The 27,672-nt window shown below is 44.7% G+C and overlaps 1 protein-coding gene across 1 annotated transcript in view; it reads left to right on the plus strand.

Annotated features, from left to right (window-relative positions):
* The window catches only part of BMERB1 (bMERB domain containing 1), a 174,798-nt gene that overhangs the window by 81,119 nt on the left and 66,007 nt on the right, over positions 1 to 27,672 (plus strand). The window contains exon 3 of the mRNA XM_060122659.1: positions 23,877 to 24,000. Within this exon, the coding sequence (XP_059978642.1) occupies positions 23,877 to 24,000 (124 nt within the window). The remainder of the gene's footprint in view (positions 1 to 23,876; positions 24,001 to 27,672) is intronic.

Raw genomic sequence — 27,672 nt, forward strand, 5'->3', positions numbered from 1 at the left:
TAAAAGTTTATTATTCAGTGGCATTTAGTATATTCGCAATGTCTGCAACCATTGCTTCTAATTAGTTCCAGAACATTTTCGTCACCTAAAACTCATACTCATTAAGCAGTCACTTCCCCACCCCTACCCCAGACTAATCTTTCTGTCTCTGTGGATTTACCTATTCTGGATATTTCATATGAATGGAACCATACACCATGTGGCCTCTGTGTCTGGCTTCTTTCACCATTTTTACTTTTTTGACATCTAAAATATTTTTTTCTACATAGTTTTCCTGTCTTGCCTCATGAATTTCTCCCTCCCCATGGGCTTCAAAGTCCCTCAACCCTGGGACATCCTCTTGTTTATTCTCCAAACGCCCAACATCCAGCAAGTGACCTTGCCCAAAGGAAGCCCCAAACACAGTTTGGCTGAACTGAATGGAAAGTGCAACCCTGAGCATGTTCTCCTGGCTCAGCTGATAAAGAATTCAAGGAATGGGACTTCCCTGGTCCAGTGGTTAAGACTCTGTGCTTCCACTGCAGGGGGCATAGGTTTGATCCGTGGTCGGGGAGCTAAGATCTTGCATGACGCACAGCCAAAAATGAAATGAAAAGAAATAAAAAATAAAATAAAAATTCAAGGAAGACACAGGCAAAGGACAAGTCGTCATTCACTGCAGTTAATCCTGAGCGGCCTGGGTGGCTTTGCCAACACCTGCAGATCCCACTGGAGTACTCTTACCTCAGACTCCACTAGCAGGCTGAACGAACACCCAGAAAATAACTTCAGGGCCCATTTGAGAAATAGTTAAAGATGATCTGCAGGCAAAGTAGAGACCCTCATCCTAAGAGGGCCTGCCCCTTCCCTGCTCATGTCCTTTCTATGGCTCCCTATTGCCCTCACCCTGGTTGCTGCGTGAAGAGTGGATTGTGGGGAGTGAAACCATGACGGCTCTAGAAATTGCTCAGATGACAGGCTAGGAGAGGAGTCATGAGATGGCATGCAGCGGGTGAATTCAGGGTATGCTTTAGTAGTACAGGCACACCTTGGAGATACTGCGGGTTCGGTTCCAGACCACCGCAATAAAGTGAAGTTCGCAATAAAGCAAGTCACACGAATTTTTGGTTTCCCAGTGCACATTAAAGTATGTTAACACTATACCTGTAGTCTGTTAAGTGTGCAACAGCATTATGACTAAAAAGCAATGTATATACCTTAATTAAAAAATAGTTTATTGCTAAAAAAATGCTAACCATCATCTGAGCCTTCAGTGAGTCATAGTGGTAACATCAAAGATCATGGATCACAGATCACCATAACAAATATGATAATAATGAAAAAGTTTGAAATATTGTGAGAATTACCAAAGTGTGACACAGAGACACAAAGTGAGCAAATACTATTGGGAAAAATGGTGCTGATAGACTTGCTCAAATGCAGGATTGCCACCAACCTTTGATTTGTAAAAAAATGCAGTATCTGCAAAGCTCAATAAAGTGAAGTGCCATGAAATGAGGTCAGACCTGAAATGAGGTCAGACCTGCTAATGAAAAAAAAGAGAAGGACCTCCAGCATCCTCCCGTGCTAGTTCCTAGCTCAGACATTACACTGCAGCCATCCTGGGCTGTCCTCCTCTCTTGAGGCTTGGTCTTGGCATATGTTTCCTTTCCACCTCGTCCCTTCTTTTTCTCCTCTCCCACTCTCGCTCTGTCCTTCTTGGGTGTCAGCTTAAAGGTCACTTCCTCGAAACACTTTTCTGGCCCCAGACTAGTGAAGGTCTCAGTGCTGCTCCTGCCCAAGCACCTATCCACCTTATTGTACTAGCCCATTTGATTGTCTGTCTTTGAGCTCTATGAGGACAGGGGGTGGGTCTGTTTTGTTCACCTCTGTGTCAGCTGCACTGGGCCCAGGGCCTGGCATATAGTAGGCACTCGATAAACAGTGCATGCAAGAATGTCCATTGTCACATTCAGCCTGCTGGTCTGTGCCAAATATTTAGAATGTTCAGGGCAGGTACTGACCACCCCTGCAGGCTACAGGATGACAGCTGCACTACTCAGGGCTCTTGAGTTCAAGCAACAAAGCTAATTCGACTGGCTCAAGCTAAAGAAAGAAGTTATTGGCTTAGGTCCTGGAAGAGATTGGGCTAGCTTCAGGCATGGCTGGATCCAGAGGTTCAACTAAGGATCAGTTCAGTCCTGGATCAGCAGGACTCAGTCTCTCCATCTTCTTTTCTTTATTCTGCATCTACCAATGTCAGCTTTACTCTCAGACAGGTGCTTTTTGTGGCAATCTCAACAGCTCCAAGCTTACATTAGCCATCAGCTAGCAATCCCAGAAGGGAGAGCATACTCTTCTCCAATAGGTTCATTAAAAGTCCTGGGACTGACACTCATGACTCCAAATTGGGTAATTTGCCCAGACCTGAACCAATTATTGTGGCAGGAGAAAGGGGAAGAGGTTGTGGTGGGATATTTTCATTGACCAGGTTCTGGATCACATGCCCAATCCCCCAAGGGGAAATCAGGACACAGATGCTGGCTGGGGAAGAGAACGGACATCACTCAGAGGCCACTGGGATTGAAGAGCTGGACTCAAGGCCAGAGGCCTAATCCTGACCTTGCCATCGGTTAGCAAATTTCCTGGCCATTCAGGTCCTCATGTTGCCCATCTATAAATGGGACTATCACACCCATTAAAATCACAATTACTACCAACCCTGGGAAGCCATCACTTTCTTTTCCATCCCACTTACTGATTTCTTCAGAGAAGCATTTGGATTGTCTCAGAACCATTTCCACCTTCAGAAATGTGACTTATGAGGAAATTATGCAACTGCATTTTATATCCATTCCGGTCATTTCAGCAACTGGTTCTATGACACTGTTTATCTCCCTCCCTCAGCTCCATCCCAAGTAAAACTGCCATTTCCAGCTGTTTCATTGAAGGGAAATGGAGAAGAATGTTTGCTGCTTTTCAGGGAAAAAGAATAGAAGTACACAACCAATAAGAAAAAGTAAACTGAAGTCTAACACCAATTTCTTGACTCCCTGCATGTCCGATACACCATTTTAGGCATTTTCAACTAGTCCCTCCGCCTACAAACCAGTGATTCCTGGGAGCTGGCCTAGTTAGTGCACAACTAAGGGAATAATTAGAAATCCAGCGAATCCATTATTTGAGAGGCTCATGCTGATGATTCAGAGAATATGAAAACTGGAAGATTGTTTTGCCCTTAATTGGGCTATGTTTGAGGATTCTTTTGGTTGTAGGTAATTGAAACCCATTCGATTTAGCCAAAGGGGATATTATTTAAGGATTCTGGATTGTATTAGGATTCTCCAGAGAAACCCAATAGGAAATTATATATATATATATATACACACATATACACATACATACAGAGAGAGAGAGAGAGAGAGAGAGAGTTGCTATAAGGAATTGGTTCATGCAATTATGGAGGCTGAGAATTCTCACGATCTGCCATCTGCAAGCTGGAGACTCAGGAAAGCCAATGGAGTAATTCAGTCTGAGTCTGGAGGAAGCCTGAGAACCAGGGAAGCCAATGATACAAATAGCAGTCAGAGGGCAGGAGGATGAGATGAGACGTCCCAGCTCAATCAGTGAGGCAGGGAAAAAAGAGAGGAGTTCTTCTTTCTTCTGCCTTTTTTTCTATGCAGGTCCTCCAGGAATGGGATGCTGCCCATCCACATGAGGAGGGCTATCTGCTTTATGGAGTTCACCCATTCAAATGCTAATCTCACCCAGAAACACCCTCACAGACACACCCAGAAATAATGTGTAATCAGGGCATGGTGGCCCACTCAAGTTGACACTAAAATTAACCATCATGGGGGTGCCTCACAAAACCCAGGGCGGAGTTCTGCTGGAAGTCGGGAAGGGACTAGGGCGTGTCGTGAATCAGGGAGCTCCCTTCCTCCACCATTTCTCCATTTCTCATCTGTGTTTTTCTTGTCATGTCTCCTTCATTCTTCTCTCACACTGAAGACTGGCTTTTTCTGGTTTTGGGGACTTGTGGCAAACAGCTACCAGGCTTATGTTTTAAAACAGCAGTTAGATTGAGGCTAGAATCTTTTATTTATTTACTTATTTTTGGCTGCGTTGGGTCTTCATTGCTGCGCGCAGGCTTTCTCTAGGTGTGGCGAGTGGGGGCTTTTCTTGTTGTGGAGCATGGGCTCTAGGTGCGCGGGCTCAGCAGTTGTGGCTCGCAGGCTCCAGAGCGCAGGCCCAATAGTTGTGATGCACAGGCTTAGCTGCTCCGCAGCACGTGGGATCTTCCCGGACCAGGGATCGAACTCGTGTCCCCTGCACTAGCAGGCAGATTCTTAACCACTGTGCCACCAGGGAAGTCCTGAGGCTGGAATCTTAATCTCAGTACCAAAGTCTCAGGGAAGAGCCTATTGGTCCACTTGGGTCAGATGTCCATACCCGGTCCAATCAGATGTGGAGATAGGAGAGGGGTGGGGGTCCGTTGCCTAACATGACTATGTAGAATGTTCAGAGAAAAGACATTTTCCAGAAAAGCTGACGTTCTAAGAAGCTTAAAAAAGAAGTGTGCACTGCATTGTGCTACTAATTAAATTTCAGACTATAGTGTGTTGATGAAAAATTAATCAATAGTGAATCTAAGAAAGAAATGGAAAATTTTATTGGAGCCAACCTGTGGATTGTAACCCAGGAGACAGTCTTTCAGAAAGCTCTGAGGAATATTCTACCCGTTAGAGGTCAAAGCACAGTTACGTAAGTTTTTGAGATAAAGGGTTATACATCAAATTATGTATTATTGACAGTTTACACAATCCAGATCTACACGTACAAAGTGAGTAGTAGGTCATGGGTCACTGTGGTCCCTTACAAGATAAATAAGGAAGGTTATCTCCTAAGGAGGTCTGGTTAATGCAGATATACAGCACACACTAAAGGAGAGGGAGGAGGCCCAAACAGGCAGAGAACAATTTTATGTTTAAATTTTCTTGTCTTGCCATAAAATATGAATTTTGTTTCATCAGGTGAAATCTTGTTGCCCTCATATCTCTCTCTCTCTCTCTCTCTCTCTCTCTCTCTCTCTCTCTCTCTCTCTTTTTTTTTTTTTTTTTGCTGCAGTGGAAGCACAGAGTCTTAACCACTGACTGGACCACCGGGGAAGTTCTCTTTTATTATTTTTATTTTTATTTTTTTGGCTTCATCATGCAGCTTGCAGGATTTTGGTGCCCCAACCAGGGATTGAAGCCGTACCCCTGGCAGTGAAAGTACTGAGTCCTAACCACTGGACCACCAGGGAATCCCCCCCACATCTCTTTTAAATAAAGCTGAGGTAGTCTTCCCCATAGTGTAGTCCAATTTAGGGGACCAGTTTACAGGGGTTTGAATCCTGGCCCCAGTGTTTTCTGGCTGTATGACTGTAAGCAAATTACTTACCTTGCTTCTGTGCCTTAGTTTTCTCATCTACCAAATGGGTAGAATAATAGTATCTACCCAGTGCAGTGGTTGGGACAATTAAATGTGTGAATATAAGTAAAATGTTCAAATTCTGCCTGCAAATAGTAAAGGCTTAATAAATAATAGGTATTGTTAAAATAAATAAGTAATAGCTATTGTTATTCTTACTGTTAAGTTCATTTCAATTATGGCTTATATTAGTTCTTAGATTATTTAAAAAATAGAAGATACTAGAAATAGAATTTTTGTGGTTATGGGAAAATAAATAACCATTAGTGAAATTGAATACATCCTTGCTGTTGCCTTTGGGATTGTTTTTGAGTTCTGAATAGTACTTCTGGTTTACAACCTTAAAAGCTTAGAACGGAGTTTCTTCTAAACAAGTTTCTATAAATAATTAGCAATTCTCATTTTTACTTGGCAAGAAAAGCCAATCGTTTTAACACGTTTCTGAGCATAATAAGTTTGGAACCTAAAGCCCTTAGTAGCCTAGTTTATAAAAGGCTACTTACAAAATGTCCTTTGTGTAAAGGATCCTTTAGGACAGAGGTCTGCAAACCTTCTTTTAATGGGCTAACAGTAAATATTTTGTCTTTGAAGTCAGATGGTCTCTATTCCAACCATTCAGCTCTGTTGTAGTGTAAAAGCAGCCATAGATAATACATAAACAAATGGGCATGGCTAGGTTCCAATAAAGCTTTATTTAGGGACACTGAAATGTGAATTTTGTGTAATTTTCACATGTCACAAACTATTTTTCTTTTGATTTTTTTCCCGATATGTAAAAAACGGAAAAACCATTCTTAGCTCACAGGCTGTACAAAAACAGTGGTGGTCTGGATTTGACCTGTGGGCTGTAGTTTGCAATCCATGCTTTAGGAGACGATCATATTTGCATTTTTGACTATGGACAGGGGGAGACACAAGGATTGCCCTGAATCCACAGCCCTGTTACCCCAGAGGCATTTCCACCCTCTGCTGCTCCTCCTTACACATTTCTCTTAGAAGATGTGGAGTATTTATGTGACCATTATATGCAACATATTTCTGTTACATGCAACAGAAAACTCAAACTGCTTAAGCAAAAAGAGAATGCACTGGGTTCTGTTACTCTAGAAGTCGATCCAGGGTTCATCTGCTTCTCTCCATCTCTCCATCTCTTGGCCTTTCTCCCTTCCATGAAGGTTTGCCCTCAGGATCCATGTTCTGAGAGGTCCAAGGCCAGCAGGAAACTGGGCAGGGTTTCTCTCCCTCCAAAGTTCACACAAAAGCTCAGGGCCTGACTGCTTGTCTTTTGTTATGGAGCTTCATGCCCATCTGAACCAGCCCCAGGGGTCTGGGGAAACAGAACGCCACACCCTGGCAGGGTCAGCCCAACAATCCCCAAGACCCAGGAGTGGTGCCTGCATCGGTTCCCCAACTAAAATGGGGGTCCTCTTACCAAGGAAAGGCAAATGGATGCTGGGAGGCAAAAATCAACAAATGTCCACGTCATGTCGGGGACATCACCATGTGACATTTAGAATCTAAATGCCTCGAACGAAGTGGGTGGATGAGCTGCCAGGAGCAGGAAATTGCTGTTCACACCCCGTCTTCTCAAAGGGATTGCCTGTCTTCCCTTTGGCAAAGTTCTCTCTGCAGGTTCCAGCTTCTCCTGAAGCAGACCTTCTAGGCTTGAGAAACCCGGAGCTACAGAATGGTTTAGATTTCATTTTCTGTGCAGTCAGGTGGTCTAGACTCTCAGCACTCAGTTGATTGAGATTCTGTTCAGGGGAAGCAGTGACTTGAATAGCGAAAAGCCTGGCTCAGCCCCTCACCCGTCTCAGTAAAGGCAGACAGTGCCCCACCCTTTAGCTGGGCTCAAAATAGCTGTTTCTTGACGTGGGCTCTTTGTGACTCATGGTGGAGTTTTCCAGGCTTGGGAGTATTGATGACAATTTCCTCTGCTCGTCTCCACACCACAGAGTCTAGCTTTTCCTACCTTTCCCCAGATATTTATCACCTCAAGGTTATCCCTTGGTACGCTTCATTCTGACCTTGTTTTTCTTTTGCTCTCAGTGACCCACTCCAGATTCAGCATTTTTTCCCCCATCCTCCACCAAACAAGAGTGTGGCCCTCAGTTACATGCACCTACTTTAGGACGTGCCAACCAGATGTGGGGAAGAGAAAAAATTTTGTCCTCTACCCATCTCAGGCTCCCTGGCTGGAGCCCTGTAAATGAGACTGACAAAAGACAGATTCACAAGAGAAAAATAAACAGGAGTTTATTAACATGTGCATCACACATATACCTGGGAGTGATGAGTAACTCATAATAGTGGTTAGAACTTGGGCTGATGTAGCATCTTAACAGAAGAACAATACATTGTTAGAGTACTGGCAAGACAAAGAAAAGGGACTTTGAGTTTCTTATGAGAAGATCGGTAGATGGAGGAAACTAATGGACAATAAGGACTTGTTAGTCTAAGTTTGTTGTATAGATTCCTCTGGAGCCACCTCCAGGCTGATGAGGATCTAGAGTTGTTTCCAGTGATTAATTTCTCTCCTTCCTGGTACAGAGGGGAGGGGAGACCTCTTTATTATAAACTGATGTCCTGCTTTTAGGCAGATCAAGAAGGGCGGAGAGCTTTTCTTTTATCTTTTTTTTCCTCTCCATTGCCTTCAGCTGAAAATAATCCTGTGCCAAAGGGGCATGTTTTGGGGTGGCATATTCCGTTATCCTTTATGGAGGACCCTCAGGACATACTCCAGTCCTAACTCTGGGGCCTGGGCCAATGTTTCAGACCCCATCTTGTGTGCCTGGGTGTGTGTGTACCCCCAAAATGCTCAGCCTCACCCATTTGCCACACCCCAGGCCAGATAGCCCTGTCTGTGGGAACAGGACAGCCAGCAACTGCGGGGCTGAATCACCTTCTGCAAAAGTCCACAGAGAGTGGGAGCTACAGAGGTGGCTGTGGCTGAGCTGGAAGAAGCAGGAAGCATCTGCATTACTGCAGTCATACATTTATTGACTGCATGTATTTTATTTCATTTACTGATCACTTTCTATGACCAAGCCCTGGACTAAGCAATTTGCACACATTATGCTGCATTTAATTCTCCAACTCTCTGAGGCAGTTGCAGGAAGCTGGTCTTCCTACCTCGGTGCCTGCTCCCTACCTCTATACCCTCTCTCATGGGAGACAGCGATCTCATCTCTCCCCCGCTTAGAATCCTTCTGTAGGTCAACCACTGGGAATAAAGTTCCAACTTTCCACCAGGGCTTGCATTATCTGGCCCCTTCCTGTCTCTCCATCGTGTCACACCCTCCCCTGTTCTCATTTTGTTCCGCCCACACTGGCCTTTTCTCTGTTCTTGAGCGAAGCTGGTTCCCCTCTCAGGGCTTCCGCACTTGCTGTTCCATCTGCTGGTAACATTCTTTCCTTCTATCTTCCCAGGCCGGCTCCTCTTGGTCATTTAGTGTCAGCTCAAATGTCACTTTCTTAGAGAGGTCTTCCTCAGCCCCACTGTCTGAAGGATGCCCTGTCAATCGCTTACCAGACCATAACCACATTTTACTCTCTGCATAGTCCTGTCAACTTAAAGGATGTTTATTTTTTTACTTGCTGCCCATCTTCCCCACTAGGATGAATGCTGCATTTCTGTGTGCCTAGTGCCCAGAACATTGCTTGGCCTATGGTAGGTACATTGACTATATGAGAAGCCCCTCAGAACATCTGAGGCCAAGTCATTTGCCCAAGGTCCCACAGAGGAAGGACCCCCTGAGGGGGTGGAGCCCTGAGTATTGAAAAGAGATGCTGGATAGGATAAAAATCACTGCCTATGAAAAGTATCCCAACTGGCTGAAGTTTTGCCTAGTTTTTACGCCCAGCTTTTTGGCATCTTCAGCTTCGTTGAAATCAAGTTGATGTTTGGACTTGAACACAAAGATTTTGCATCTCTTGCAGTGTTGCTGGGAGCTGGCCCTTGCCACACCCCCAGTTCTAGCTGGGACACACAGAAGTTCTGGGGTTTTGATCCACTGGCATGTGACCCTCCTCACCTTCTAATGTGGGAATATTTTTCTATTTATAAAAATAATACCATATGCTGCCCTCAAGGAAGTGCTCATCAGTCCCCACCCTGTCAGCGTGGGCTGTGCTTAGTGACTTCCTTCTAGAGAGTACGGTATGGAAAGGAGTAGGGGGGGAGAAACCTGACAATTATGACCTCGGCCAGGCGATCAAGGTCAACATCAAGAGTGACCTTTACAGTGCCCTTGATAGAAGGCAGTGAGAATGGCACTCTCCCTCTGTGGTCTTCCTCTTGCAAACCCATAACCCCAGTCTAATCAACAGAAAAACAGCAGACAGATTCCAGTGGAGGGACATTCTACAAAAACATCTGATGAGTCCTCCTCAAAACCATCAACATTGCCATCAAAAACAAGGACACTCTGAGAAACTGTCACAGCCAAGAGGAGTCTAAGGAGACATGATGATTAAATGTCATGGGGTGTCCTGGATAGGATCCTGGAACAAAAAAAGGACATTAGGTGAAAACTAAGGAAATCTGAGCAAAGTATGGACTCTAGTTTAGTTTAAATATATATATATATATATATATATATATATATATATATATATATATATATATATACACATATCCTTGAGTATTTCTAGTCCGATGCTTTTGCCTTTTATCCGACGCTTTTGCTTTCTTTCTGTTTAGGGGCTTATCTTATTTCTCATGCTGGACTTTCAATCCAGCAAGTCCATTTCCACATTTGTGTCCTTTCTTCTTCTGCCATGATCCAACTCTCCCTCTGGCTTCCCAGCTCGCAGCCCATGTTGGTGAACATTGAACTTGGCCCACTCAAGCTTGCACACAGCCCAGGCACAGACTTCCCTGGCTGGTTTTCTCTGACCCTCAAGCATCCCAAATCACACCCAAACCACCCCAGCTCAGATAAGGATTTATCCCAGGCTATTCCTCGGTCTTGAACTTTCTGAAATAAAATAATGTTCTCCAAGCAGTTTATCTCTCCAGTTAAGTTTCTAGCCACTGAGGGATGAAATGAGCCACATGATTTCCAAGCTAAGCAATTTTTAAAAACTGAAATATTACTTTAGACAGTCCCAATTTATTTTCCTCTAGATTCTAATCATCTTGGCCCCACCAAGCAGGCTTTTAAGCAGCACCATCTGGTTCTCTACCCATCCTTGCGTGACCTGGGCCCTCTGCTTACTTCTGAATTGGTTTGTAAATTGGAAGTGTTAGGGAGTCTTAGTGAAAGAGGCATGAATCACAGCTCAGGATAGATTCATAATTGTCTATATTCATGAAGTCTGTCTGAGATTGCAGGGCTGGAGGACATTTTTAAAGAAATGAACCTTGAATAATACGATGAACCTGCAGAAGTACCAAAAAACAGTTGTCTATGCAATTTTAATTGGACAATTACCTTATTGTTATTACAGGGTTATCGATTTCCATGGTTTTAATTCAACATTCTTACCAACTCCCTCTGAATTAGGGAGAATATTCTCTTGTTGGGTCTTTAAGGACCTCAGAAACCAATCTGAGCCCTTCTGCTTGGGGTTGGAGAAATACAACAGAGTGATTTGATGACTCATTGAAGGTCACTTAGACGTGTTGGGGTGAGGACGCTGAATAATGAAAAAATGACATTACAGATTGTTAGATAAACTGTCAGAACTCATGTGTCATTTCCTTCAAAGCCCCACTTAGAGGTAACACACACATTATTCAAGTGAAAACCTTGCTGGAAACCTCCCTTGGGAACTGCAGTCCCAATCTGTGTTGAAGTCTTGTGAACATCCTCAATGGTGATAAACCTTTGCCTTGGAGAGGGAGTTTGAGGTTTGGAAAGGTCATTCAGAGCCAAATAAAGTGGGTAATTAAATCACGTGAATATAAATGTGTTAAACTGCTTTTCTGGAATGGCTCATAAACTGATTTGAAAGCAATGATCAAAGAAGAGTTTGTTTATTAATACCTCTCCTTATTCCAGGAAGGATTTAATCAGCATATTGGAGTCTAAAAAATGTTTTAAAAGGCTTGAGGAATGTTGGTATTATTAGAAGCATAGGGCATTCTGAGGCGATTCCTTGAAGGGTAATATTCTAGAATAGTCATTTAAAGAAAAGAATTGCTTTCCACTACCTTAATATGATCTCCCTCCCCCTTCCCTCCAGACCTAAGACTAGTTTTGTGGATGAGGCAGGTGGGACACACAGCTTTTTAGTGCCTCTCATTCTCCTTAAAAGGCATGGAATGGGATGGTGTAAGAGGTAGGGTATTCCCAGTGAAGGGAGTTCTGGGGAGGGAGGTAAAGTTGGGGCAGGGGCTCCTGGGGCTGATCTCCTCTGTCCTTCCCCACCCCCAGCTCCAGCTGTGGTGTCGGCCTAAGGTTGTCTGATTTCTCTTTTGATGATGGTCGTGATGCTGCTGCTGCTGATGGTGATGGTGGTGATGCTGATGATGGTGATGATGATGATGGTGATGGTAGTGATGATGATGATAATGACGCAGAAGATGATAATGATGATGTGATGATGATGGTAATGATGAGGAGGAGGAGGAGGATGCAGCTGCTGATGACGGTGATGGTAGTTGTGATAATTGACACTCACCAAGACCTCACTGTCTTTATGATGTACCAGGTACCACATTAAGAGCATTACACACAACCTGTCATTCAACCCTCACCACAGCCAATGAGTAACCTTTATTATTATCCCCACTTAACAGATGATGGACCTTGACAGTGGGAAAGGTCACATAACCAGCTTACCAGCCTTGCAGATAGTTATTATGGAATGAACAAATACTGCAAGCTAGGGTTATTAGACACACTTTACAAACGAAAAAGCAAAAACTCAGAGAATGTAAGTAACTTGTCCGAGGGCACAAGCCAGTAAGGGGCAGAGCCAACATTTTAACTTGAGTCATGCTGTCAGCTAAGAGTGTTGTGCCATGGCTGTTGGCACTGAGCTGGGTCGGGTGGACGATACCCAGCGAGCAGGAGGGCAGTCTTACTGCTTGGTTGCCTCACCTCCTTCAGTAAATCTAGGTCCCTTTCTACAGAACACAGATTTTGCCCACGAGGATGTTAATGACCCCATCCTGGGACCCTCCACAGTAGGTTCATTTGGTCTCCTCTGTGATTTACTGAATAAAGGTCCCCAAAAGATGCTTACACCCTAATCCTCAGAACCTATGAATATGTTACCTCATACAGCAAACAGGAATTATTGTTGCAGATGGAAGTAAGGTACAGACTTTGAGATGAGAAGATTATAAGGGATTTCCCGAGTGGACCCAATCTAATCACATGAGCCCTTAAAATGAGAGAGGCTTTCTTGACTGGGTCAGCGAGAGTTGTGAAGGGCGAAGAAGAGTCAGAGAGATGCACCATAAAAGGACTCAACCTGTCATGGCTAGCTTTGAAAATGGAGGAAGTGGCTATAGGCCAGGGAGTGTAGGCGACCACTAGAAGCTAGAAAAGGCAAGGAAACAGATTCTGGGACTTCCCTGGTGGTCCAGTGGTTAAGACTCTGTGCTTCCACTGCAGGGGGTGTGGGTTCGATCCCTGGTTGGGGAACTAGGATCCCATATGCCGTGCAATGCAGCCAAAAAGTAAAAAAAAAAAAAAAGAAAAGAAAAGAAAAGAGAAAAAACAAATTCTTCCCTAGAGCATCAGTCCTGCTGACACCTTGTTTATTGCCCAGTGAGACCCATGTCAAACCTCTGACTCCAGAACTATAAAATAATACATTTGTATTCTTTTAAGCCAATAAATTAGTGATCATTTGTCATGGCAGCCATAGACAACTAATACACAGACGGATATTTTTTTTCTTTTTCGCCTCTTGCCTTTTTTTTTTCCTTGCCTTTTATTAACAGTTGTCCACGTTTGTTTTAGCTGGGGAGGCAGTTTAAGCATGAAGTCAATGTGAGCAGTGATTATCTGCAGAGAGGAAAGCCCCTGTGTGGCTATCATGGTCCCCCTTGTGTCACCTCATTACTAGTCACAGTTCTCAGCTGGTATTTTAGTAGAGCGGTCATTACCAGGGTGTCACCCTCCTGTCCATGGTTTTCCTGTTCTTCCCCCAATTCTGGAGTCCTCCATGTTCCTCTCTGTCCAGACCAGTGCTTCTGGGATGAAAGGAGCTAACGTGTATTGAGGACACCGTGCCAAGGGCTCTATGGATCCCCTCAGTTAATCTTCATAATGAGCCTTTGTGGTGGATTCCATCACTCTCTCCCCATTTCAGGAGACTGAGGCACAAAGAAATGAATGAAGAATCGCCTTAACGAAGTACAGATTTTCGGGTCCCCTCTCGGGGGATTCTGATTCAGTAGACCCTGGAGAAGCCCAGAGAGATGGATTTTTTAGCTACGCTCATGTGGGTCTCATGTCCGTGCTCCCAAAAGCACTGTTGAAAATGTGGGTCTAATAGAGAACAGACTGGTGGTTGCCAAGCGGGAGGGAGAGGGATGGACTGGGAGTTTGGGGTTGGCAGATGCAAACTATTACATGTAAAATGCATAAACAACAGGGTCCTAGTGTATAGTACAGGGAACTATATTCAATATCCTGTGATAAACCATAATGGAAAAGAATGTCTATATGTGTATAACTGACTCACCTTGCTGTACAGCAGAGATTGCACAACATTGTAAACCAACTATACTTCAATTTAAAAAAATTGAAAAAAAAAAGAAAAAGTGGATCTACATCACTGGTTTTCAAGGGAGGATGAGTTTGTGCCCTATGGCAATATTCACAAATGTTTGAAGACACTTTGGGTGGGTGGGAGAATGCTGCTGGCTTCTAGTGGGTGGAGGCCAGGGATGCTGCTAAACATCCTACAATGCACAGGCCAGTCCCCCAGCTAAGAATGATCCAGCCCCATACGTCAGTAGTGCTGAGGGTAAGAAACTCAGGTCCCAACAAAGTGCTCAGAGGCTGCCAAGTAGAGGGGAGGTGAAACTCTTGCTTTCCCTTTGGTTCCTGAGCTTTCAGAATGAGCCCTCAGATATTCTCACATTCTACATCATTATTCCCAATTTACAGATAAGGAAACTGAGGCTTAGAGAGGTGAAGTCATTTGCCCAAGGGCAGCAGTTAGAAGGAGGCAGAGCCAGGACTTAAACCCAAGTCAGCTTGACTCCAGTGCCTGTTTTTTAACCCCACTGCTGACTGGGCCTTCTCCCTCATTACTTTTGTGACCTTGGACAAGGCCGATGTGGCAGAAAAAATAGAAACTCGAGAAAATAGAAACTCGGAGACGCTAAAAAAACATGCCCAAAGTCCCATTAGAGGATAATAACCATGGCCACGATTTGAAGACAAGTCAGTTTCCTCAAAACCTTCCTTGGGAGGTGATTGTGATTACAAGGAGACATCACATATGGGAAGGCTCCGTGCAGCGGGAGGTATAACTCGCAGGACCCAGAGGCATCCTTATTCACAAAGCAGAGGAGGAGGGCACGGAGCATCTGAATTAAAAGCAGTTACTTTAGCTTCTTGGGAAATGGTGACTCACTAAAAGCAACCAGCTGTTTCCCATCAGATTCACTTTATAGCAAGAAGGCGAGATGCTTGATATATCCCATAATAGGATGTTTGGGGGTTGAAATGGGCTTCTTTCCTACATGAATGATTGATGACAATAAAAGCCTGGGGTATCCCCAGGAGCCTTTGAAATGCATCAGGATATCCATTCCCAGTAGTGGGGCCCAGATATTATTTCCCCAGTGTTTAAGACTCTTTGTGGGGTCGATACCAGGAAGACGTGCCTGTGGGTACCCAGGGTGGTGAGAGCTAAGGGCCTGGCCTCTTGACAGAGGGCTGGTGGGGCCACTCTTGGACCCTCTGTTCGGAGCAGGCATGGGTCTAAATGACCGGAAGGCCGTCCTTCTCCAGATCTGATGATCCTGACTTTGTCTCCTCCCCCATGTTAGTCTGACTCTTCCAGGGAAAGGACAGGTGATACTGACCACCCTTTATCACGCCCAGGCACTGCACCAAGCACTTGACATGGTTTCTCACTTCATCTCCATAGCAGCAACTCCATGAGGTAGGAGTTACTGTCCCATTTTACAGAAGAGGAAACTGAGACTTGGGAAGAATCAGTAATGTGTCCAGATCACACAATTACTGGTAGAGCAAGGACTTGAACCGGAGTCTGTCCAAACCTACTATCAGGGGTAAGCTGTTGGTGAGCTAATGACTTTTCTCCCCAACATGTAAGCCCTTTCCTACAAGGTCAACTTGATGAGGGCAAGGGTTTTGTCTGTTTTGTTCCATCCCCATTGCTTAGAACAGGATCTGGCACGAAGCAGGTTTTCAATGCATATTTAGTAAATGGGTAATAAGAGCAAATATTACAGAGAACTTTCTATATGCCTGGCACTTATGCAAATTCACTAAAAGATGTGTATGATTGTCCCCACGTTGCAGTTGAAGCAACTGAGGCCCAGAGTCAAAAATTGATGGGACCGTGTGGTCAGCCTGAGAGGTGGCCCTGAGACCTGAAAGTCCATGCCCTTAACCGACCCCTTCACATGCCATCTCTGAGGGCTCACATGGCTCCCAGAGCATCTGTACCCAACACATTTTTCTTTATTTTAAATCTGTTTTGAATAGGTAACACCTGCCATGGTAAGATTTCAAATAACATGGCTAACAGTAAATCACCAATGTCAGTGTCTCAGTGATGTTAACAGTGGTGGGCACTAGGGGAAGCGTAGATGGAAATTCTCTGTGGCGTTGGCTTTGCAACTTTTCTATAAATCGAAAATTATTCCAAAATAAAAAGCTAATTTAAAAATTCAAACAATAGAAAATGGTGTGTTAGGTGGAAGATGATTGTCCTCCAACATTGACCCCCAGTCTCCCACATCCTCCAAGGACAACCACTGTGGCCCTTCTCTCATGTGTCCTTCTGAGGATGTTCTAAGGATGCTGGATGCCTAATAAGTGTTTGTAGGATTGAAATGAATAGGTTCACCTTCATTAAATTGCCTCTGTCATACAAGCTGGGATGAAATAATGACTTGAAATGGCTGATTCATCTTTGGGTGAAAAACTTGACATGTGATTGCAAATTTTCCTTCAGCCCTCAGTTCTCATTTGATTTCCAATGAGAACTGAAGAATTTGGGCCCACTGCTGCTTGTCAAGGGACCATCAGAACCAAATCCTGTTGTGTCATTCCACATCCTGTCAGACACAGAGATGAGGCTGCCTTAAGGACCTCTAAGACTCTCCCAACCCAAAGGGCTGGAATTCAGTTTTACAACAGCTTTCCCAGGAGGTGGGAGATGCCCAGATGCTCTAGCATCAAACCACATTGAATTAGGTTGCAGGAAAATTACAGGCATACCTCGTTTTATTGCACTTCCCAGATATTGTGTGTTTTTGTTTGTTTGTTTTTTGGCTGCACTGCGTGGCATGCGGGATCTTAGTTCCTGACCAGGGATTGAACCCACGCCCCCTGCAGTGGGAGCGTGGAGTCTTAACCACTGGACGGCCAGGGAAGTCCCCAGATATTGTGTTTTTTACAAATTGAAGATTTATGGCAACTCTATGTCAAGTCTATCACGCCACCTTTCCAACAGCATTTGCTCACTTCACGTCTCAGTGTCACGTTTTGGTAATTCTCACATTTCAAACCCTCCACCAGCAAAAAGATTATGACTCAGTGAAGGCTCTGATGATGGTTAGCATTTTTTAGCAATCAAGTGTTTTTAAATTAAGGTGCGTATATTGTTGTGTGTTTTTTTAGACATAATGCTATCGCACACTTAATAGACTACATTAAAGTGCAAACCTAACTCTAATATGCCCTGGGAAACCAAAAAATTTGTGTGACTTGCTTTGTTGAGATACTTACTTTATTGCAGTGATCTGGAACTGAGCCCACAGTCTCTCCTACGCTCTCTTTTTCCCAATTTTCGATCTTTATGATTACCAAAGAAGAAAGCCTCAGTTTGGTGGTTTGTCTTTAACACCTCTCCAGTACTTGTTAACTTTTAGTACTTGCTAATCTACTTGGTTAAGAAAGAAAAATTAGGCCTTCAATCTGAGCCTTGAGCAGGCTACAATATTTAGCCAGAATTTGATAACACCACTTTGTTTCCATTGGACTTACGGTTATGGCTATTTTCTAATTATGCTAAGTGATGGTGACCTATTATTTATGGATGTGATAATGAAATTTCCTTTAAGGAGTTTATGTGAGTGAAAAAAAGTCCTTTAAGGAGTTTATGTGAGTGAAAAAAAGTCAACATAAAGAAATATCGAGATGGTATAGTTAGTGTTTAGCTCATGCTGCTGTAACAAAATACCATAGACTGGGTGGCTTAAATAACAGTTATTTCTCACAGTTCTGAAGGCTGGGAAGTCCAAGATCAAGGCACTGGCAGATCTGGTGTTTGATGAGGACCCTCTTCCTGGTTTGTAGACGGCTGTCTTCTTGTGTCCTCACATGGTGCAGAGCAGAGAGAGAGGACGCAAGCTCTGGTGTCTCTTCTTATAATGGCACTAATCCCATTATGGAGCCCCACCCTCATGACCTCCGCTAACCCTAATTACCTCTCAAATGTTCCACCTCCAAATACTATCACATTAAGAGTTAGGATTTCTACATATGACTTTGGGAGGCGGGGTGGGGGTGGGGGAGCCACAAGCATTCAGTCCCTAACAGATAGTACATGATTGTGGTAAATTCTGTATAGTAATTGAGGTTTTGGAAACACTATTCTGTAGCAGCCTGGGCTTTGGAATCAGACAGACCTGGGTCTGTGCCACTCACTGGTTGAGTGACTTTGGCCAATCACTTATGTTCTCTCTGAGCCTCATCTTATTAACCTGTAAAGAGAGGGTGATAATGAGTATACCTACCTGCCAAGGTATTTAGGAGCATGATGAGTTAGTGCTGGACTCCTAGTAATGCTTAATATGAGAGAGCTCTGGGTGTATGAAATTAGGAAGCAGAAGCAAAAGTGGGCATTGTCCAGGGGACCCTGGGCTTAACTTCCTACTGTGACCCATGGCTGGAAAAGACGAACCAGGGAAGACTTCTCTTTGGTCCCCAGAAATTTTCCTTCTCGCGCGTATTTGAATTACGAGTTTCTAGGAGATTGTCAGCCCTCATTTGCCAACCCCACCGCCTCTGCCCTGTACCCGGGTAGCTTTAAATTTTCAAGATAAATGATTAAACCTGCTGGCACATCCCAGTCATGTCCAGTGCTCAGCTCTTGTTTGCTGGTGCTGCTGTGCTCATGAGGCATGAATCTCCCTGGTGTGGCATTTGGGGATAAAAAGATGGATTTAGCTGCCTCATCCCCCAGAAGTGACTCAGCTGCTGGAAGCTGACTGACAGCAATGGCAGTTGGAGCCCTGGGGACTTCTGTGCCTTCGTGCTTCGTTCTCTCTACACAGCCATGCTTTGCTCTCTCTTAGAGCCTTGTTACAACTGTCTTCTCTAGTCGGCCTGAAACGCTTGTCTGTCTCCTTCCAGGATTTGTCCTCCTCTTGGACACCTTCATTGGCAGCTGTTGGATGTCTGCTTTTTAGCTGGAGAATGTTGTCAAGGTTTCCATCATGCTAGTTCTATTACACAAGTTCAGACTGAAAAGAAACCGACCATGCATGATATTCACTTACTCACATCCTGTACCAGCATTTCTCAGAGTCTGCTCTGAAGACCTCCTGTATGAAGGTCCTTGGACACGACCCCCACCCCTCAACCCAGGTGTATCCTAATCCCTGGGGGTAGAGCTCCCCAGATAATCACCACACCTGCAAACTCTTAAAAACAGCTACTCTCTATGTACCTAGTGCAATAAAATAGACTCAGTTTTCTCTATTGCTAAGGTGATGATGGTACTTCTTAAGTGGGGAGGTAGTTCTTAAATGAATAGAACTGATGACAACAAGGGCTTTGGAGTAGGACAGAGCTGGTTTTAAATCTTGGCCCCATCACTTACTCCTTTTCCTGAGCCTCAATCTGCTCATCTGTGAAATGGATGCTAACAGTATTTACCACCCAGGACTGTTTGGGGAATTAAATAAGGTGATTTGATCCTGGCATGTGATAAATGCTCAATAAATGTTAGCTAGTATCATTACTGGCTAAACCTGGTTTTTTTGTTTTTTTAACCTTTAAACTGGGGAAATGATAGCATCTACCATCTAGGGTAGGGGTGCAGGGGTTGGCAAACTTTTTCTGTAAAGGGCCAGATAGTAAATATTTGATGTTTTGTGGGCCAGTCTCTGTTACAGCTACTCATTCTGCTGTCATAGTTCAAAAGCACCCATAAATAATACATAAATGAACGAGCGTGACCAATGTTCCGATAAGACTTTATCTACAGAATCAGGGAGGGGGCTGGCTTTGGCCCATGGCTGTAGCTGGCTAACTCCTCAGCTGGGGTGTTATGAAGATTAAATGAGATAAGGCTTGTAATGAGCCTAGCACAGTGCCTGGCACAGAGCAGTGACTAAGAGAAAGAATTCTAACGTGTTCCATATCTGATTTGAGGGCTAGGCTTTGCTCCTTTCTCCAGGGGAAGGAAAGCATCCATGAGCAAGACTTTTCAACAGAGGTATCAGCTCCATCCTCTGCCCCAAGTCAAAGCTAAACATTCATCTCAGCACCTGGAGCCTGGCAGTGCCACCGCCTCCATCCTCCCCCAAGGATGGAGGTAAAATGCCAATCCATGGGGTGTGATTAATTCTCTCTGTCCCACGCTTTGCCCCAGGGTATGTTGCCATTTTCAGCATGTGTCCCACGGAAATCAGGTTGCCCATCTAAACCATGATGTGTGAGAAATGAGGATACTTATATCTGCGGGGCGGTTAACTGCACGCATTCACATCCGTAAATGCATTTAACCCTCACCTGAGGCTGTATTATGTGGTTAAGGCAGGCAGTTAAGGGGAGAGAGAGAGAGCGAGGGAGAGAGGGAGAGGGAGAGAGAGGCTAGATTTGAATTCTGCCTCTGCAACATTCTGGTTTTGTGATGTTGGCCAAGTCACTTTGCTTCTCTAAGCCTCAGCTACATCTTCTATAACATAGGGATTAAATGAGATGTTACATATAAAGCCTACAGCACAGTGTAGCACATGATAGCTGTTGAATCCCATTTTGCAAAGGAAGAATGTGATGCTAAGAGGTAAAAGGGCTCATTCAAGGTCATGCAGCTGGTGATTGGCCTCAGACCAAGAATCTCTAACTCTGACCCCCAGCTGGTTTTCACCATGTCCCATTGCCCCCGCCCACCGCATCCCACTCATCCCCACCACCCCCAGCTGCTTCCAGGGACTCTTGCTGCTTCCAGCCACGGCTGTGCTCCATGCACAGTGACTAAATCTCTTGGAGACAGTGACATGGCTGTCAGGGAGCTTGTACGCTTGTGACCATTCATCACTGTAGTGGACTAAATAGCGTCCTCCCAAAAGTCATATCCACCCAGAACCTCAGAATGTGACCTTATTTGGAAATAAGGTCTTTGCAGGGAGAATTAAGATAAAGATTGAAATGAGATCATACTGAATTAGGGTGGGCCCTAAGTGCAATGAGACAGTAAAGGACAGAGGAGGATACACAGAGCCACTGGGAAGAAGGCTATGTGAAAACAGAGGCAGAGGTTGGAGTGATGCTGCCACAAGCCAAGGATTGCCAGGAGCCACCAGGATCTGGAAGAGGCAAGGAGGGAGCCTCCCCTAGAGCCTCTGGAGAAAACACAGACCTGCTTCTGGCCTCCAGAACTGTGAAAGAATGAATTCCTGCTGTCCTAAGCCACCCAGTTTGTGATGATTTGTTGCGGCGCCCACAGAAAAGTAAGACACCACCTTCAACCCTAAGATGTGAATGGATAGGGGGGTATCAGACTCAGAATGCCTGTGTGAGGAAGGGGCAGCAATGACGGGGCAAAGAGCATGTGTTTTAGAGGCAGACCTTGGCTCAGCCCCTTCCCTTGCCAGCTTTGAGCTATTTCCCTTATTTACTAAGAAAGAGAACATCCTCGTCCTTCTGGCTTGTGGTGAGGATTAAAAGAGATGGCGTGGCACAGTGGGGTAATAACAAAGGTAATCGTAACCGTTCATCAAGAGTGACATGCCTTGGTTAATTCAATCCTCACAACAGCCCAGGGTGGAAGGAGTTAGCAGATGCAGGTGATGTGATGTAGACCTCGGAGTAAAGCAAGAACATTCCTTCCCTACATCTCCTTCTCTACCCATGAAGAGCAGTAGACTACTGCATCCTTCCAAACCCAGCCATTCACTCTGGAAATGTGACCTAAAGGCACCTCTTAGAGGCACGCGGAGATTGATCTCTGAGAATGCTCATCGCAGGGCTGCTTCTTCTAGTGGGGGAAACAGCAAACAACCTAAGTGTCTGGGATTTGGTGAAGTGATTCATGATACAGCCACAAATAGACACCACACAGCCTTTCACACTGCTGCTGGGGAAGAACATCCAAGGACGTGTGGAAACGCTCGTGAAATGTCATTAAGTGAAAAGAGCAGGTAATAAAATGGTGAGATCCTAACTTTATATTACAAAGACCAGACCTCCATGATGGTATATGTGTGTGTATAACATACGTATAAATATATAGCATCTTTTTTATTTTTTTAAATTTAACTTGGTCCTTTTTTTTAACTTATTTATTTACTTATTTATTTTTTTATTTATTTATGGCTGAGTTGGGTCTTTGTTGCTGTGCGTAGGCTTCCTCTAGTTGCGGCGAGTGGGGGCTACTCTTCGTTGCGGTGCGCGAGCTTCTCACTGTGGTGGCTTCTCTTGTTGCGGAGCACAGGCTCTAGGCGCGCAGGCTCCCGTAGTTGTGGCACGCGGGCTCAGTAGTTGTGGCTCTCGGGCTCTAGAGCGCAGGCTCAGTAGTTGTGGTGCACGGGCTTAGTTGCTCCTCAGCATGTGGGATCTTCCCAGACCAGGGCTCGAACCCATGTCCCCTGCATTGGCAGGCTGATTCTTAACCACTGCGCCACCAGGGAAGCCCGATATATAACATCTAACTACTAACATCTTTATGTATGTTTTTCCACTCTTTAAAAAAGTATAGATGTGTTTATATATAACATTATATATATAAAACACATGTATAAAACCATATATATTACCCTATATATGCACACTACCTATATAATATATATAATCACATAAATTACCATATGTGTGCACTAGAAGAATGTACACCAAGATGTTAGCGGCAATATATGAGGAATTATGTATATACATATATACGCATGCATACGTACTATTATGGTTTGAGTGTTTATGTCCCCCACGAATTCATATGTTGGGGCCATAATCCCCAGTGTGGCTGATTTGGAGATGGGAAAATAACTGAGATTAAATGAGGTCATTAAGTGTGGGGCCCTGATCCCATAGGGTTAGTGTCCTTATAAGAAGACACACCAGAGAGCTCTCTCTCTGCATGAACACAAAGAGTCCATGTGAGTACAGTGAGAAGGTGGCTGTCTACAAGCCATGAATAGAGCTCTCACCAGAAGATGACCCTGCCAGACCTTGATCTGGGACTTCCAGCCTCCAGAACTGGGAGAAAATAAATGTCTGTAGTTTAAGCTGTTCAGCTTCTGTTGTTTTGTTATGATAGCCCTAGTGAACTAACATACATGTATATATACATACATACATACAGATATATTTATATATAGGCATATATATAGTGTCTTTCTATATATATGGTAATATATATGGCTCTATGTATGTGGTATATATATATATGGTTATATATATAGTTTTTTAATATATGGTTTTACTTATATGACAATATATATAACTCTAATTATAAATATAAGATCAGAAGAATGTCCATCAAAATGTGGTTAGTTGTTCCCTCTGGGCAGTGGGGTTATAGGTGACTTTTTACTTTGTTCTCTTTTGCTTATCTGTATTATCTGAATTTTCTACAATAAACCCGTATTATTTCATATTACTATTACATTACTTAGTATTCCTATAATTATTAATGGTATTGCTAAAATAATCATTACAAACTTTTTTGTGCCTAAAGTTGGCGTTGGTCTTTGGCGACTGGGAGAGGGTGAAAAGGCCATGGTCAAAGGGACCAGAGGCTCAGAAGCCGGGACCAGGCAGGGCTGTCAAGGCCATATGTATAACCTTGAACAAGTTTTGGTGACCCCGCCTGAGCCTCCTCTTGCCTTGTAACAGGGTTCCCATGGAAACGTGCTTTCCAGTTTCCAAAGGGCTGGCTCACAAATACACACTTGCAGCACTGGCAGAGATCTGTGTGCCTTCTTGGGGTATGAAGGTTGCTGGGGCAAAGAGGAGGCTGTCCAGAGGGAATTCTTGAAAACCCATGCAGCCTTGGGGTCCTGATGCCTGCGTTTTGTGTCTCCTGCACAGATCAGCTAGACATCATCTCCATGGCAGAGACAACCATGAGGCCAGAGGAGATCGAGCTGGAGATGGTGAAAATCCAGCGTCTCCGGGAAGTCTTGGTCCGGCGGGAGTCTGAGCTCAGGTTTATGTGAGTGCCTGGGGGAAGGGGCGGAGGAAAGGAAGGGGTATGGAGGGGGAGGACACCGGAGAACCTGACATTTACTGTTTATTGCTGTGTGCCAGGCACCGGGATGAAGGTATTACATACATTCTCACAACCACCTAGAGACGTGGGTATCTATTCCTCTATTTCTTAGTATATAACCATTAGTCAATATATGGCCCATACAAGATGATTAAATTAGTGCCTGAGTCTTGCTTTCCTGTCTTTTTTCTATTTTTATGCTTCCAATTTTTATTTTTTGTATTCTCAAAGAGCACAGAACTTATATTTTGTTCCAAAACTATAATTAAGCTTCTTACACATTGTTTCTAACATTAAAAACATATCACTAGTGTTTACAATACACTCCCTGTGTTTTAAAAGGAAGGGAGACAGAGAATGTGAGTTCTTTAAAGTACTGAAGAGCTCCCTTCAGCCTGTGGGAGCTCAGGAGGGCCAAGGTTGCTTTTGTGACGATGGCTGTCACTCACTGCGCATTTACTGACCTTTGCATGGTGTGTGTGTATGTACATATTATCCCTGCACCTGGCACATGCACAGCAAGTGCTCAGTGACAAGATTAGCAAACACGTAAGCTCTAGCCCTGGGCCAGGCACTGCACTAAGCTCTTGACTTGTGACGTCACTAAATTTCCCCATGTTGCCCGTGAGTCCGACTGCTTAGAGACAAATGTCAACAGTAGACACTTGAATAAATCAAATTATCTAAAACATACAGAAGGATGTCAGTGCAGTCAGGACATATTTTGGGGGCTCAGTGACATACTTCAGGGGAGGGGCTGGCTTCTTGGCCCCCGGAAGTCTTGCTAGCAGCCTGCAGACAGAGGTGGATGATAATGAGGGCTCCCCCCAGGCCCTGCCTTTAGAGTATGTAGCCTTGCCTGGAGGTACACCACCTTGTCAATCTCAGAGACGCATGATGGACTCCAGGATGGCCAGGGTAGAGATCATAGCCCACTCAGACCTGGATAAACACCTCATCAGATGACGATCTGTAGCCTCCCGGGCTAACAGGCTGTGTGTGGACCATTGTTGAATTCAGTTTCCTGGCTCTTTCTCAGAGCCAGGCCCTCACCTCCCTGTAGGGCTGATGGTGCAGGTGGGTCCTATTCTTGCCTCCATTTTAGAGAAGAGGGAATTGGAGGTTAAGAAATTTACCCAAGGTTGCATTAGCTAATAAGTAGCCAAGGTAGGATGCAGTCTGACTCCAGAGTTTTTATTAAGTGAGTGAATAAGTGAAGGAAGGATGGAAAGAGGGAGGGAGGGAAGGAATGAAGGAAGGAGGGAAGCTCTGAATATATCTGCCAAGATAATGCCTTAAAGAGTATAAGCTCCTGAGGGCAGGGATCCTACGTCTCATCTTCACTGTTGGATTTTCCCAGCATCTTGAACACTGCCCGGCACTTATTAGGCCAATTAGTATTTGTTGAATGTGCAAAAATTGTTCTTTCACACTCCATCCTGACCCCAATAGTTTCCCTTCACACACACACACACACACACACACACACACACACACACACACACACACACACACACACACACACACACACACACACACACACACACACGAGACCCGTTGGAATAGGGTAAGAGGGAAATAGAATTTCAGACCGTACTAAGCATTTACAGGCTCAGGTGGGGAAGCTCGGAGTGACGGGAATGTGACAGCCCTTGACTGAAATAGTCCCCATGACTGTAGCTGTAATAACCAGGGTGAGATTGGTTTTGTCATGCCTGCTGGGAAGTAATCAAGTTAATACCCTCAGCTCCCGTGCAGACTGTATGAGTCAGATCATATTGCATGGCTGAGGGTGTCTTCTCACTTTACCGTCTCCTGCGATGTTGATTCTTTCGAGAATGGGTTTAAAGGCTGCTGTCCCAACACCCCCGACGTTCAGCATTATTCTTTCATGGGTTTCCATTTTCCTGGCCCCTCTCTCTTGCCCTCCCCCTGGGACTCACAGCTTCTGCTTGTTCTGCCTTCCCCTCAGCGTGAACTCATAAGAGTGGGTTCAGGGTCATCCTGGCTCTCTTGCATCCTTGTCTGTGACCCTGGGCACATGACAGGCTTCAAAAGAACTGCTATTTACCACAGGCACTGTTATAATGCACACGTGCTATGTGTGTTATATGCATTTGCTCACTTATTTTAGCTTTTTGAATCCTCATAAGACCCCTGAAGGAGTGGTTCTATTCCTTCTATTTTATGGATAAGGAAACTGAAGTTAGAGAAGTGAAATAACATTTTCAAGGTCAACAGATAGTATGGGTGGAATTGGGACTTGAACCTGAGGTGTCTGCCTCAGAGGCAGAGCCCTGAACCCTAAGTTAGCCTTTTATTTATTCCCAGCAGAAGGATGCCGTTTCTCTTTGCCTTTTGCTCTTCTAGAATGCGAAGACAAACTCCTGGTTGGATGCCCACAATCCCACAATCCCACGTTGGGTTTGGTCTTGTTCCACGCCATCTTGAATTGAGTCGGGTGGAAACAGAAGTCATTCTATTGAGTCAGGCTTTGGACTTTTTCATACCCTTTCTCTGGAGAGAAGTGATTTATTTGAAGCCTAAAATGATGAGCTCCAACTTAGTCAAGGTTTTCAAGTTCACCTGCTGGGAATTTGACATAGAGCCTTATTCCTCTAAGGGTTCTCAGGGACCTCAAGAGTCAACATTTATAGAACCCTTAGCACAGATCTAGGCCTTGGCTAAGCCCTGTGCACACATTATCACGTAACCTACGAAAAATGCTTGCTAATGGAAGGATGAAGCAGGAGCGCCTCCAGCATACCTGCTATCCCTAAGGCTCACAAGGTCAGGTTCAGAGAAGGGCTATGAGTGACCCCGGTGGGCATGTGTCTCCAGCGCACACCCAATGCATCTGCTCTCAATGTCCTCCCTTCGCTTGTCCCCTAGTTTCCAAGTCGCTAACTGGTGTTTAGAGATCTCCCTCTTGAATCTGGCAGTTTTACAAGCTTCATTTGGATGAGTCAATAAACCCCTTAGTATCACGAAAACACCGCTTTAATTGGCGGCAAATGTCCAGGAGGTAAAACTTGAAGCCTCCTTTGTTCCATCCTCGATCCTCCGTGCCACCCACCTCCCAGTCCCTCCCGCTGCTGCCCCATCTCCATGCCTCTCGCCATCCTGGCCTGTGGAGGCTGTCAACAACCTCAGACTCATTTTCTCACCCTTAATTCCAGCACTGACTCACACCATTAGCTTTTCATAACCCCTCTTGCAGCTCCGCTGGCCTGCCTCAGCCCTCCACACCTTCTCTACAAGGCTGGTCCTGCTGTTTATCTGGGTTTCAGATAATTAAGTATTTTCGGAGGTGGGGGGCGGTTATCTTCATTTTACACCTGCTTGCAGGATTGTCATAATGGGACAGTGGGCTCTGTCTCTCAGCTTGCTCTGGGCGGCAGCAGCTTGTAATTAATGAGTCAGAGCTGCAGCTGGCAGGGGAGATGGGCTTGTGAAGGACAGATTTCAGGAGCACAGTCCTTGAGTTCCAATATTTCCAGACTCTGGGCTTGGACCCAAGTAACATCATTTTATTAAGAAGGACCAAGTGCGGTGAAGCGGTCATGCCCTAGAACGTGGCAGAGGTTCAGGGTGTGGTGGTAGAGAGTACATGAC

This window comes from Lagenorhynchus albirostris, chromosome 15, assembly GCF_949774975.1.
Source record: "Lagenorhynchus albirostris chromosome 15, mLagAlb1.1, whole genome shotgun sequence".
NCBI lineage: Eukaryota > Metazoa > Chordata > Mammalia > Artiodactyla > Delphinidae > Lagenorhynchus > Lagenorhynchus albirostris.